Source organism: Sturnus vulgaris, chromosome 19 (genome assembly GCF_052056855.1).
Source record: "Sturnus vulgaris isolate bStuVul1 chromosome 19, bStuVul1.hap1, whole genome shotgun sequence".
In the NCBI taxonomy this organism is placed as follows: domain Eukaryota; kingdom Metazoa; phylum Chordata; class Aves; order Passeriformes; family Sturnidae; genus Sturnus; species Sturnus vulgaris.
The window spans coordinates 10,195,985-10,210,554 of NC_142261.1; the positions used below are offsets into that span (position 1 = coordinate 10,195,985).

The following is a 14,570-nucleotide window of genomic DNA, read 5'->3' on the forward strand; positions in this document are numbered from 1 at the left end:
TCACATTACAAAGAAAATGTTATGGAAAATAAAAACTGTAAAACAAGACAGAAATATGGTTCAGAACTTCGTGTTCTCACTTAGATACATTTAAATTTTAAAAATTTTCACTGGAAGTTGTATGCAGTTACCAAAACTTACAAGCAACTTATAAAAAGCTCCACTGATTTAGATTTGATGCAGTACTTTCTGCTGAGTGAAGCCCAGAATATTCAAATGTGACTCATTTTGATCAAGAGCTCCCCAGTTTTCAAAGTTATGTCACCTTAGTTACAACGGGCACAATTTTCATTCCAACTATAAATCCATGTCCTCTTTAAACACAGCATTGAACAGCTGCACCATGAGAAAGCAGACTCACCTTCACCTTTCTTGTGTATTAATATTTTAATAAGTAAATATGTATCTACTGAGGGCTGCAAAAGATTCATGAGTTCATACCTAAAAAGCCATTCACAAATGGAAAAACACAATTGTGAGTGGATTCCATAGTAGACAAAGGCAGAAGAGAGAAGAACAAAGTGTAATCAAAGAACAGACACCAGGTTAGTTTTCCCTTTTCAACTGGACTATCCAAACAAGCCACAGCCACAGTTAAAATCCACATTTATTACCGTTTTGTTTGCTGTCATTTTGGCAGCTGACCCAAAGTCCACCAGTTTAATGTGTCCTGTTCGGTCAATAAGAACATTCTCTGGTTTGATATCCCTGTAAGCCAGAAGAAAGCAATCAGGACCTTTCCAGACCATTCCCTACTGTCACATCCAGGTAACAGCACATCCCTATTCACCTGTACTCAACCATATGCATAAAGCCTTTCAAATGGGAGTCTTTTCCCAACAGTTGTCCTGTTGCCAAGCAAATATGGAAGTATTACAGTTCCCCTTATTTCATGGAAGGTTAATAATTATTGACAGCAGATGAAAAGAGAAGGTGATTCTGCACCTTGACCACACTGTAACTGAGTTACAGTAAGGTATTTTGTAGTTTTCTTCCCAATCTCCTTCACAATTTATTCTGCATATCTTGCAAATTCAGCAACCCTTGCACTAGAAAGCCACAGCCATGCTCTAAGTGCAGCCACTACAAACTCTTGGAACATAAAATACTTCCTAGCATTTCCACACCCTCAGAATGGAATAATTTTTTTAAATACCAATATGATTTGAAAATGCACAGAGTAATAGTCTCCAAGCCTTAAGAGAAAACTCTGATATTTAAGAACTCCAACATCCTATACTGCCCTGTTCACCAATCAGCACACAACAGTTTTTAACAATTACATTCAGTTCCCATAGTATTTGATGCCAAAAGCAGCAATCCATGGAAAAGATTTAAATTTTTTATAGGGTAACATTAAGGCTTCTTTTTACTGAGCCTCTGGAAAAATATATGTAACAATCCTTTCTTGATATCGGTCTGAACTTTACATCAAAGTTAATGCCCTGAGCTACAATTATACTTGGGAGTCTGATTAAATTTCTAATTTTGTCTTCTGACACAGCATGTGAAAATACTGAAAGAGGACAGAATACAGAAGCACCCAAAGCAACCTTTATGTACATACCGGTGGACATAACCCATCTGATGGACACTGTGAATGGCCAAAACCAACTCTGCAAGGTAAAACTGCACCATATTCTCATCCAGCTGCTCCTCATATCTGTTTAAGAGTGACAGCAAGTCCCCTCCAGGCTGATACTCCATAACCTACATACAGTTTTAAAGGAACAGATATATAAGATATTCCATTCAAGTTCCCAGTTTGACACTGGACACTGGTATGTAGTGCAGGAAAATTTACAGGAAACGAGCACATTTCAACCATCACATTGTTCTTTAATAAACCAACAACAGTGGTGTTCAATAGAGGAGAAAATCAAAGAGTAGGCATTACCAAGTAGAGATTTTTCTTGTCTTGAAATGCATATTGTAACTGTGGAATCCACGGACTGGTGCTCTGAGCTAATATGCTGCGTTCTTCCTCAAAAAATGACACCTACCAAAAAAGTGTTCAGTTACATCATGAGAGGGAGTGAGAATACATTAGAATCCCCTAGTTTTAGAAAAACTTGGCACACATCACAAAAAAATTATACAAATTATTAAGTGCTGTTTCCTGAGCAAGTGCCAAGTGAGGGTAGTACCATACTTTGCTTTCTTGCCAATCTGTGCCCCTGAAAGGGTGATTTTGGTTGAGCTCCATTTCTGCTAGCCACAAACAATGCTGAGGGATATCAGGAGCAACCTTACTGCACCATGGATTAGGAACAACTAGTGCAAATATTGTACAAATTCATGAGGTCTCTCATGGAGTATCTGTCCTACTTGTCATCTCATGTCAGCAAAGATTAACTTCTGTTTCTCACCAAACTATGAGAACAACCTCCATTATCCCTTTTTTAAGTTTCCAAGTAACACATTTCTCAAGCTAGCAAGAGGCTCTCCATAAAAATCCAGTCACCACAGTTTGCCTTCACACCCACTCTTGACATTCTACTTCGCTCTTTAAAATAAAAAAACCTTAATGAATAGATTGTCTGAAAATTCAAACCATCATCAACAAGATCAATACTGATTCAGTGTTTTCATCATCTGTTTTTCCTTTCTTATAATTAGATAGGAAGCTCTTTACAACAAGGGCCATGTTTTGGTACCAGAGGATGGCACCTCACCCAACAGACCCACAGACTGTGACAATGACTTTTAAACACAGCAAAAGTACACACAAATTTATTGCTTCACTGAAATGTAGGATGAACTTTCTCAAGATATATTTTTAACTCAGTTCTAATAATAGTGACAGAAAGGAAGTCTTCAACAAATTGCAATTTATCCTCCTGCTCTCATAACAGAAAAATATACATACGTGCTCCTGTGCCAGCAAGGACTCCTTGCTCATCACCTTCATGGCATAGACATCACCAGTGACTTTCTCTCTCACTACTTTGACATCTGCAAAGTGACCACAGCCAACCACACTCTTTACTTCAAAGTCCTTCACACTGGGTTGCAGTTCCTTTAGTTCAGCAATAGCCTCTGCATCTATAAAAATAAAATACTTATTTTTACATTTGGCAACTGGCATTTTATAAAAAAGAGACAGCATCAAAACTAGGGAATAAAATTTTTAAAAGCCCCAGCAATCCAAAACCAAAAAAATCTCAACATTTAGTTCCAGATTCTCAAGAAATGTTAAATCTTTCCAGAATATGCTTCTTAAAAATAACAGCATGCATCAGAACTAGAAAAAGACTGTATCAATGCAGAGTTAAGTCTGAAATATGGTACATACAAAAGGATCAGGAAATGCTAAGACAGTTCCCATAGCAACCATAATTCTGTCCCATTCATAACATCAGAGGCTGAGAACCTCTTTGGTTTTTAATTTCTTTCCAGCCATCCTTTATCAATAAAAGTATATTCTCTAAACATGAGGGCTTTGAACCCAGCAAGCTCTAGTCCAGGGGCAGGGTTTGCTCCTCTGCCTGAGGGAGGCACCAGTCCATTGTCTAACAACCAACCACAGGCATTTATTGAAGATATTCAGCTCAAGGTTTCCACTGACTAGCTCCAGCTAGCATGCACTGTGATAATCAGTCACTCACGAGAGATTGTTCTAAAAATTCTTCAAACTAGCAGAAAATTACTGTCTGCTAATAATATCTACAAACCATTGGGTGGAACTATAACAGGGGGCACAACACGTTACTTGAAATCAAATGTCTTTCTGCTATGGAAAATGGATGGAAATTCTTTGTTCTTCCCCAAAAGGAATCCAAGCACATTATCAATAAAATATTTACTCCTTCAGGAGCTGTATTTCTGAAGCACAGAAATACTCTTTACAAGTTACACAAGCAAAACTTGGGTAACACAAGAAATCCAAAAGGTGAAAAGAGCCAGAGATTATCAAGTTTCTCTCTCAAATCTTTTTTTCTCACAGTCATTATCCTGCTCTCTGACATCCTTCTGTGGTGCACACTCAGAGCTTCGCTGTAGCCAGTACTCACTTTCCAAGAAAGCACCTCCTCAGATATAAATACAGTACAGACTAAGAAGGAGGCACATTTGAGTCACAGCACTTCAAAAGCCACTTGCATTTGATTTTCTCAGACCTGAACAAATCCTTACTGAGATTGCCAGGATCCCCTTTGCAGAGTTGAGTCTGCCAACAAAAAATCAGATGCTCAAAGTCCTGGGTTACAATCAAAGCAACTAAAGCATTACTCTAACATACAGATCCTTAAGAACTGTTTTATAAAGTGACACCTGAAAATTAGTCTAAACAAACTTACACTTCTTGACAAAGTTGCCAACATGTTTAATTTTCATTAAAGCAGGGTTTCTGCATTCTTCAAAAAGAACAAATAATGAATCAAGGATGCCTTCCCGGGAGAGAGGAGACATCTGCTGTTGAGTCACAAAGAGTGGCTTCCCCTGGAAAAAAAAAGCAGCAACAGCAGATGGAGTCTCAGACAACAATGAAAAGCCTCAAATCAATAACAGATGTATAGAGCAGATTATATATTATCCATTTTAAAATCACTACCTCAGAAATTAGGCAAATGATACAGAAGTGTGAGGTAAATATATCAACTCACTCTGTCTATCTGTAATAGCTGTTACAGGTACTTTTCTTTTAGACAAAGCAATCCTTTAAAGTTTCAAGCAACTAAACTAACAGTTTCAAGAAAGCTGAGATTCAAATTTTAACAATGTATATCCTCCTGATGACTCTGATGCGACTGGCCTTTTCCTTGGCATTGCAACATGCAGGTTTTTTTCATGGTACAAACAATTTAAGAAATTAGCATCAACAGTAGCTCTAGAAGGAAAATCTGTTGGACCTCAGATGATGAAAAAGCAGCCCCTTAGGTAAATTCTTGGGACAAACCCACAGTTCCTTCATTCATTAAAAAAACTGAAGATTACAAGGCACAGAAAGCAATGCTCCATCTTTATGTGGAAAAATCCATCAGGCTGAAACATCAACAGATGCACAAAACATAAGACCAATTACTATCCACTGAATTTTGTGCAAACCAGATACACTTTGAACTTCACCTAATTATCCCTTTCTTTTACCCTAAAGAATGACACAGGTATGGTTTCAGCATCCAAACAAACAAAGCTGTATTTTGAGATATTGGGAATGGACAAGGATAAAACCGAGATCAACTCCCAGGCCAGATGTTCTTCACCTGAAAGAGCAGATTTAGCCGAGAAACTCGGCTGGTGATGGGCTCCACTGGCTCTGCCTCGATTGGATTTCGGGCTCCACATTTAAATTTCAACATCTTTACAGCTTATCTCGTATAAACGATCACCTGGAAAAGGCAACAGGGACATTCAGGAAGTACTTCACTGGCTGACTCGAAGTAAAAAATACGGATGAGGGGATGTAATTTAAGTAACATCTACGTTTCCTCGGGGACAAAATGTATAAGTTTAAACGCGCCTGGAGCGTCCCGGCGATTCAAAAGGGGAGAAGCACAGAAACAATTATGAGACCATCGAGTCCAACCTGTGAGCGAACTCCACCGCGCCAACTTCCCCGCGGCACTCAGCGCCTCGGCCAGTCAGTCTTTCCTTAAACACCTCCAGGGACGGCGACCCCAGCACCTCGCTGGGAGGACGCGGAACCCCCCCAAACTCTGGAGCTTGCAGCAGGCGGACCCGAGTCCCCCTCAGAGCCGGCCCATCCCAAGCCCCGTTCCCGCGGTCCCGAGCCTCCCTCAGAGCCGCCCCCGGGTCTCCCCAAGTTTTACCGCCGCCAGCGTTTGAACGGCGCGGTGGGCGTGGAGATCCTGACATCACTTCCGGTATCGCGGCGCAGGCCAATCAGAGGCCAGCAGGGCCGGAAGCCCTGCCCGGGTGTGGCGGCGGCCCCGTGAGGGCGGGAGCGGCCCCGAGCTCTGAGGGGACTCTGAGGGAACTCTGAGGGGACTCTGAGGGGACTCTGAGGGGACTGCGGTGGCACGGGCGTCCCCAGCTCCGGAGGGAGCACAGGAGAGCCTTCGGACACTGCTGGTGCCTCTCTGCCCTCACGGGTTTGCTCGCGCTTGTAACGTGTATTTCACGTCTTTTTTCTTGTTTTGTTTGTTTACCTTTGCCAAGTCTTAAAAGGGAAAAATGACTCATCCCTGTAGTTCTGAGAGCAGCTGGCTCAACCCTACCCTAGACGTCATAGTTGGCAGCAGCTGCTGCCAGGTAGGGCAGCCAGAGGGGAAGTGGAAAGGTTCTCAGAAGCTTTAAATTTCCTTCTGTAAAATGCTTGCCTGACCTTTATGGCCCTTTTTGTATGGCCGTTTTATTCAGATACAGGGTGATTAACTTTCAAGAGAAGCACTGGTGCAAGGCTTCCAGCTCGGCACCCCCTCTGTCAGAGAGCATCCATCAGAACGTTCCGTGGGATGCAGGATGACCTTGTGTGAGGATGGATCCGATGGATCCGTGCGGACATGTCCATGGAGGACATCAGCAGGGAGCACTGATGTGACCTGCAGACATCACAGGGGTGCAAAACACAGCCCCTAGATGTAATCTAGTGACAAACCTCGGTGGCGTGGTCCTTAAAAATAATCATGTCTCTATGAGTGACATAAAATAAGATAGTTTGCTCTCTAACATTCAGTTTAATGATACTAATACTGTTTTGGCATCTAGTTGATCAAGTAATGCACTAATGGATTTATTACATTTGACTTTATACAAATGACTTTACATACTTGTGCTTTCTTTCACCTCCCCCAGTCCACCCCTGGAAGACTGACATATTTGTGGTGTATTTCTTGTCTCAAACTTACATAGCCAGGTTCATTTCAAGTTACAAAGCCTGAAGGAGTTTTTAAAATCTAATTTATTGTCCACTACCTGCAGTGCCAGTTTGGTTTTGGCCTCCACTCAGGACACTGTCATTGGCCGTGTCTCATCCACATCCGCATTGCCCAGGAGGGATCAGCTCTTAAACAGAAATGCAGGAAAGAGCTTCCTGTGCATGAACTGGGCAATTGCCATGGTAGTGCATTTTAGTAAAATACTGCATCCTGCCCTGATATTGGAGCTCTACCATGTCTAAAGGGGCTCTACCCTAGGTTTTAAACAAGTCTCACTGTCTGCCATCCAAACTAAGAACTTCAGGCTCCTGTGTCTTTCCCTTTCTCCAGTCTGTCTCCTCAGCAAATATCATTAACCCCCTCCATTTTAAGTGCCAGAGTTACTGGTAAATATCGACACTGCTTCTAATTCCACTGGGGATATCACCACATCTGCACATCAGTTGGGATTTAGAAAATGGGGGAAGCAGAAGACCTGGGTTTTTCTGAAGAGGTCAGTTCTGTATTGTGTTCCAATCACAAGGTGTGGCTGATTCTCCTCCCGTCTTCTCTGCAGGGTGGTGTGGAACAGCTGACCCACAACTGGGAGAGGAGATGGGTCATTAAAGGTCTCATCTCATGTACATTAATGCTGCCCTTTCCCTTCAGAGCATGAACACTGGCTCTGGGTGTCCACACAATATCCCAAATGTAACCAGCCAGTTGAGCTCCTTTGCTGGCCCACGGGTCTTTCTCAGCTGCCCAACAGGTTCAGCAATAGCATCAGTTTACTGGTTTACAGGTTTATAATTTAGTTTTTCCAAATAAAGATTTTTTGAGTGTTTTCAAGCAAAGAAGCTGGCTCTTAAAAGCCTTTGGGACAGATACAGTTTTCCTCATCATTTAGGTGAAGACACAAGTTAGATTAGTTCCCTTTAAGAAGGCCTTGAAATACATATTTTGCTAGAAGCAGCCATGTGATACAAGATCATGTACTGGGGATTTTTTCCTGCTTTGCTCTGTAACAGACTTATGTAAACAGAATGTCTACCAGCAAAATGAAATAGTAGCACAAAAATGCAGTTGCACCAGAACTGTTTTCAAATGGTAAGAAAACAACTGAAGTGGCAGAAGAGGGGAGGAGAGGAGAGAGAAGAACTCTGCAGTTTCAGTGCTAACACCTCAGTATCCATTTCTGATGGCTTGGGTGAAAAAATACATACCTGTTCAGAAGAACACATCTTTTCTTTTACTTTAAATTGATGATCTGGAGTCTTCAAGTGAAAGTAGGATTTCATCCTACCTCTGATATTTTTATCAAGAGAAATCATAGTGCATCAGTCCTTTGTAACAGCTAAATTTCACTCCTTGAACTTGACAGCTGCTCTTGGGTACAGCCTCACTTAATGGAAGGAGCAGCTGCAGACCTGCAACTGTAGAAAGCAAGAACTTATTCCTACTATTAAATTAATAGGTGGTTCAAAAGTGTAACAGAATGAATAGCTGTGATTTTCCCTAAGCAGGTCCCAATATGGTGCTCAACATGTTTTGACATCTCACCATGCATTGAATTGGTTACCATCTGTTTGACATTATTTTATTATAAGAGTAGGGGTTTCCCTTTATTTCCTTGGCCCACATTCTCCTCCCTCCTGCTGTTGCACTGTGCTCCAAGGTGACTGTGTTCCCAGGATTGCTTGTCACAGGAACACCCTTCAGGCTTGCCTGAGGTCTAAGATACCAAGTCTAAAGACCAGGCAAGGCAGGTACACCAGCTTTTTGCCAAGAACCTGGTGCTCAGATCCTCATCCTCACTAACCTCACCATGTTTTAATGGGCAGAGAGCTGCCAAGTCCCCCCCAACACCATCTGGCTGTGAACTTCTGTGTTTACAGCAGCATTACTCAGAAATATCTTCATTTGTGGAGCACTGAGACACTCGTGGCTGTGCCCAAGGTGCTAATGAATTTATATATGCTTAGAAACCAATAAACAATGCTTGTGCTATCAGAATGCTAAGATCCAAGTATGACCAAAAACCTGGTTTTTTGTCCTACCTTGCAAATCTTTCCAACTCTGTTCTTCCCAAAGTGTAATGCTACTCATGCAGGTGAGTCTGCAGGCAAGGCTTCCAGAGGATGTGGACCCCAGAAATAAATCATGTTCTTCAGCACATGTTCTTTACCACAGCTAATCTATATGCCAATCTAGAATTCTGTATGAAAACAAAACAAAAAAAAATAATTCTCCTTTATCAGCTCTGTCCCTTCCTCTAACTCAATATTTAAATGAGCTTATAATAAACCAAGCTCTTTCTTCAGCCCTAGCCCTGATCATACCTGGGTGACCACTTCCTGTTTCAAAATAAAGGGTTTACCTTGACTGACTCCAATGCTCTCATAAACCCTTGCTAATTGTAACTCTCACCACTGCTTAATGGGACCTAAATAATCCTTGGATTCTCGGCACATTTTGTTTCACTTTCTTTTCCCAAACTATCACAAAGTATCTGACCTGACGTAATAGTCATGCACACTACAGGGGATAGGAATATTTGCACAACACAGATTTGGGAAGAAGAGTTATGGAAGAGGAAATTCCTTATCAAAGATACGAAGGCAAAGAGAAATAATAACCAGGAAAACAATTACATTGTCTTTCCTTCTGCAGTATTTTTAATTTCCTCCTGAGAATTTTTGGAAAAAGACCACTTTGCTGTCATCCTCCTGGGATAAGCAAAAAGGAAATGAAACTTTAAAAGACCTGAAAGGCTGTTTGGTGTTTCTTCCATAGATTTTCACTAGAAGGTAGGCACAGAGATAATATTCTTCAAGGTTATTTGGACTAAAATATTAAAGGCCTTTTTTGTTTGTAATAGCAATATGCTAATAATTGTATTATGCAATTGCTAATGTTCAGTGGGGTTTTTTATGTATTGCTTCTATTTTCTTTATATTTACTAAAATCCATTAAACCAGTTTTTAAAACACAGGGCCTTACCATTAGATACATAGTTGTCATCTATCTTTTGATTTGTTCATAAAAATGCAAACAGACATATGTGATGATGCTCTTCAGACCAAATCCCAGTTCTGAGGGTTCCTCATTCCAGCACACACTGCTCAGTTCTGACCACACTCTCCTAACACACAGCCATATGTTGAATTTCCCTGTAAGCCAAAACATAATCATGATAAATTTCTGGTGTGACCAAAATGAAATAGTAACAGAATTGGGTCACTAAGAGTCTTTCTTTATGTGCAAACTGAGCATTTAACCACATGAAAGTGAAGTGCTTTTTTTAATCCTAATTGTCTTCTTCATTTTTTTTATATTTAGCCTAAAACAAATCCCTCATTACTTTCCAGAGAAATAATTTATTAACTTGTAGATGCACTGAAAAGCAAATGATATTTCATATATCTCAGCTTCAGGCTTCCTTTGTGCTATCACAGGAACACCCCTGATTCCACAAAAATTATTTTATAGAAGGCAATTTATTAAACCTCACGATCTGTCAAGACACATGAATATTGATGTGTTCACATTAACATCTCCTGGGGCTGCTGAAAACTGCATTTGTCATGACTTAACGGGAATTACATGTTGCACAGCAACAGGTGACAGGAGCATAATTAAAGCAAAACTGATAAAGTATCTGAGCCATTATAAAAAATGATTTGGTTTTTTGTCCTAAAGAACCACTTGCATGTTTTCATTGATGGGAAAGGAAAGGCAACTCTAGTTTACAAGATAAAACCTAGAGCAGGACAGGCAGGACAGGTGCTGCTTATCAGATGGCAACTGCATCTAACATAACACTCCATTACTCTGGAATTTACATAGAATAGTCATGTAAAAAACGGCCATATCCGGTTCTATTTTACTTAGATTCCAAAAGAAAAAAAGACCAGCAATACCTTTATAGTGAAGAGACAAAATTCTTCTGAGAGTGCAATTAAAACTTATTAAAATTTCATCATATGTTGGTCCTAGGATGAATGAATTCTAGATGTTCACAGCAGGACTCTTTGCTTTGCTTTAGATCAACAAATCCACAGAAAAGACATCTTCTCCTCAACTATAGCAATAATTTGCTTGTTTGTGGGATTGGGCATCAGTGCCCAGATATTTTGTTACAAAAACAAATCCCATCAGACTGAAGTATCAAAATTAAGTATGAAAATAGATTAAACAAAATATTAGAATTATGCTGGCTTTTTAAAAGAAAACAAACCCAGTCTTTACTAACTCTGACGATTTAAGATACAGAGGTAGACTTGGATTCTTTATGTAACTGAACTTGAAAGAAACTCTGTCTTTTTCCTTTGCAGATTTATTCCAAAAATTCCAGTAACCAATAATCCGTGCTCTGCAGCCCTATAGCATGGTGGGCAGTGTGAACAGGGTAAAAAAGAACAATAGTAGCACTTTGTGCAGAGTATAAATAAAAGCAGCAGATGAGGCAATGACAGTTTTAATGTCAAAGGGCTCTTCCAGGTAAGACTAAAAGAAATTTAGATTTGATTGCCTGCCTATCTTTTAATCTGGAATCACGATTTTGGTACCTTGTGGATTTTAGATGTTCTTGCTCTGAGTGGGTGTGTTCATTCCTGTCCCAAAGAACTCGGCAATGACAGCCTACATGTTACTTTATTTAAGTCTTCTAGAATTAGTTCTATAATGTTTGCTTGGAGGCCAAGAGATATTTTACAGTGACTATTGTGGGATTCTCATTTTTAAACAGCTTTTCCATGTTAAGAATTGTGATGAATAAGTGATTGAGAAATAACAGTGACAAACAGTGAAGTAATTTAAGGTTCATAAAGGAAGTGAATGACAATTTCTGGCTGCTTTGGAGGTCACTGCATGGCCAAATTGCTTTTTTTGGAGTGCTCTTTAGCATTTCTCATGGTGATTGGCCTGGCTTACATTGTTTTCTCACACTTTTAAATTTCCTTTACTACCTGGAATGAAAAGGCTCCAAACCCAGTATATTCTTTCTCAAAAAAAAAAAAAGCAAAACCAACATTTTGGGAAGGTGGGAAGTTGTTGCAATGGTGCAATGCTCATGGTCTGCCAAGGAATTGCATTTTGCCATTTTTAGCCAAAGGCTGGATACAAAAATACAAATCTTTAAAGAGGAATGGAAACTCCATGTGAAAGAGTTTCTGTGGAATAAACATTTCCTGAATAAAAACAGGCTTTTTCCCCCTGTTATTTTAAAGTACTGCAGGTCGACTTTCCTTTTGAAAATAACTTTTTAGTAAAAGGTGGGTTTATGCTACTATTTCAAATTCCTTTATAATTGAACTAATTACCTAGGTACTAAGGTAGAATATTTTTTTTCTTTCTGCTCCTCTCACCACTTCACTCTGCAGCTTTCCTCAGAGCAATGGATCTCATGAATTGCTTCTCTGAAATCTGAAATGGATCAGATGCAGCGTTAATTAATTGTACCAGTGGATGGGAACAATTAATAGCAATTAGTCCCTTCGAAATGAGGGAGGAGGTGCAGACTTGGTGCACCTCACATTTTAAACCTTTTAAGCATGAAGCAGAAAGTAGTCAGCTTTTCATATCAAAGACCTATCAAAAAAAGCCTAATAGCCAACCTCAAAATGACAAAAAACAAGAATAACTTTAAAAAATCTATCTTAAAGTAATTGCTATTTGTTAACAACCAGCTACCACTTAAGATCCTCCAGAAGACAGCATTTAAACCAGCGGAGGAGTTTGGGTTCTTCATCAACCTATTCCTCCATTAACAGATACTACAAAATAAGGATTATTTAGAATAAAAGATGCTGGAATAAAAGACATTTGCACACAGGCTGCATAGTTTGTTGCACCTCTGTCCTCTCTATGTTCCCCTGGCTTTCATTCTGGTGCCTTTCAGTATCCTAGTCTCAAAAGATGATGTATCATCTAGTTCTGAGAATAAGAGCTGCTACTTCTCTCTTGGAAAGAGTTCTTTAAATCCTACTTGTTTTCTGGAATTCAGCTCCGAACTGAGCCAGAGGCACAGCCAGGAAATGCTGGCAGTGGTGTTCAACAGCTGTGTAGAGTCTGCAAAACTCTTCCCCCCTTATATGTAGCCTCTTGGGGCAAAAAATGCTGTTCCACATTCAGAAATATCCAATAAACAGGCTGATCCAAGGTCTTTATGAACTGCGAAGGTGCAGGGCAAAGCCATTTCCCTCTGTCATTGCCTGCCCAGCTGTGGTGTGAGAGAAGGACACACAGCCCCCACTGCCTCATTCAGCAGTACCAACACATCAGAAAATGGCAACTCCTAAATAGCATTTTTCTTTTCATGCCTACCAAGTCATTTGGAAAGGGCCATTTCTGCCCAAGCTGCATATAAATCGTGGGTTGTTAGAGGATTGCTGCTCTCTGGCTTCATCTGCACGGAGCTCCGTGCCAAAACCATGGCTCTGCAGGACCTCAGTCGTAAAGAAGAAAATGATCAATAAGCCTGGGCAGCTTGTGACGCTCAGTGACAGATTTTCACTGCCTCTGTGGCTGTATTTTAATTTAGACAAAAATAGTTAACAGCGCAGTTGCAAGGGAAAAGAAGTCATCTGCTTCTTATCTAATGTGTAATTCAAAAATTCCTATAATTGATCTTCATTGACAGTTTTTGCAAGCTCACTCACCCACACTGCACATATTGTGCTTCCTGACATAATTCCCGACATAGATGATGATATTTCAACAGAGGAAGCTTGTTAAATCAGGTCAAACAAAATAAAGAATTAGAATGTGCTGCAAGTCCTTGCAGCTGTCTGTCTTTTCACCCTTCCCCCTTATCTCCACCAAAAAATTACAAAAAACCACAAACAAAACCAACAAAGCAACAACAACAAAATGCACACAAAACAATACAAAACCGATTTCCAAATACTGGTATTTTTGTAATGGGCTAAAAATACAAAATTCAGCTTTGTTAAATGTTGATAGGCTTCTGAATTAAAATTCATTATTTTCTCTCAAGATGCTGGACTATTACTGTTGATCACACATAACTGCCAGTCTTATATTGCTTCCACATGGTTTAATTTTCCCTGGAAGTGTCATATATATTCTGATGATCTGCTGAATTAAAAGAATTCTAAATGGGTTCCCAATTGATGAGATAGTGTTTCTGAGATAGGACAATAAAGGGCATTTCCTCTCATAGACAAACACAAAAATTCAGGTGGTAATGGGTCCTCAGGTGTCTGAAAGAGAGATACATAATTTCAGAGCAACACAAACAATAGCTGCATTTTCCATTTACAATGACTGCAAATAAAGAGGAACATAATGTTTCTGTTTTATAAACACAACCAGTGGCCTAGGTAGCATTCTCAAACTACTCTTATTCTTCAAAGAACTGAGATAAAGGCAGGGTTCAACAGACTTACAACTAATAGATACAATTAATGGTAGCAGAAATAGGAGCAATTCATGGTAGTAGAAAGCCAGAGAAGCTCAACAGAAGCATGTTAGAATAATAGATACAAAAGGCTGGCACAGGGGAACCCCATTTTCATTTCTGTAAATACAACTCCAGCTTTTAAAACAAAACATTTGAAGTGCTGAGTGAGGTACTTTCCCATAGAGGTAAATTCCTTTATTCCAGATTTTTTTCCCAACTCTAGGTGCTAATTCTGTAGCAGTTGAGAGATGATTCCCATAAACCACCTCCCTGACCCACAGGCCTTTCCCCCATTGGCTGAGGGTGGCTCTTAGGCTGTGCTGCTGAAT

At 40.0% G+C, this 14,570-nt stretch overlaps 1 protein-coding gene across 5 annotated transcripts in view; it reads right to left on the reverse strand.

The window, feature by feature from the left end:
- The window catches only part of CIT (citron rho-interacting serine/threonine kinase), a 63,920-nt gene extending 61,929 nt beyond the window's left edge, over window positions 1-1,991 (reverse strand). The window contains exons 1-3 of one of the 5 annotated variants that reach the window (XM_088176039.1): window positions 1,898-1,988; window positions 1,568-1,710; window positions 615-708 (exon numbers count right to left, since the gene is read on the reverse strand). In XM_088176039.1, the coding sequence (XP_088032165.1) occupies window positions 615-708; window positions 1,568-1,707 (234 nt within the window). In that variant the 5' untranslated portion in view covers window positions 1,708-1,710; window positions 1,898-1,988. Of the gene's footprint in view, window positions 1-614; window positions 709-1,567; window positions 1,711-1,897 lie in introns of all 5 variants that reach the window. The other 4 variants (XM_088176041.1, XM_014894613.2, XM_088176038.1 and 1 more) reach the window with 4 other exon arrangements.
- Window positions 1,992-14,570: the final 12,579 nt, after the last annotated feature.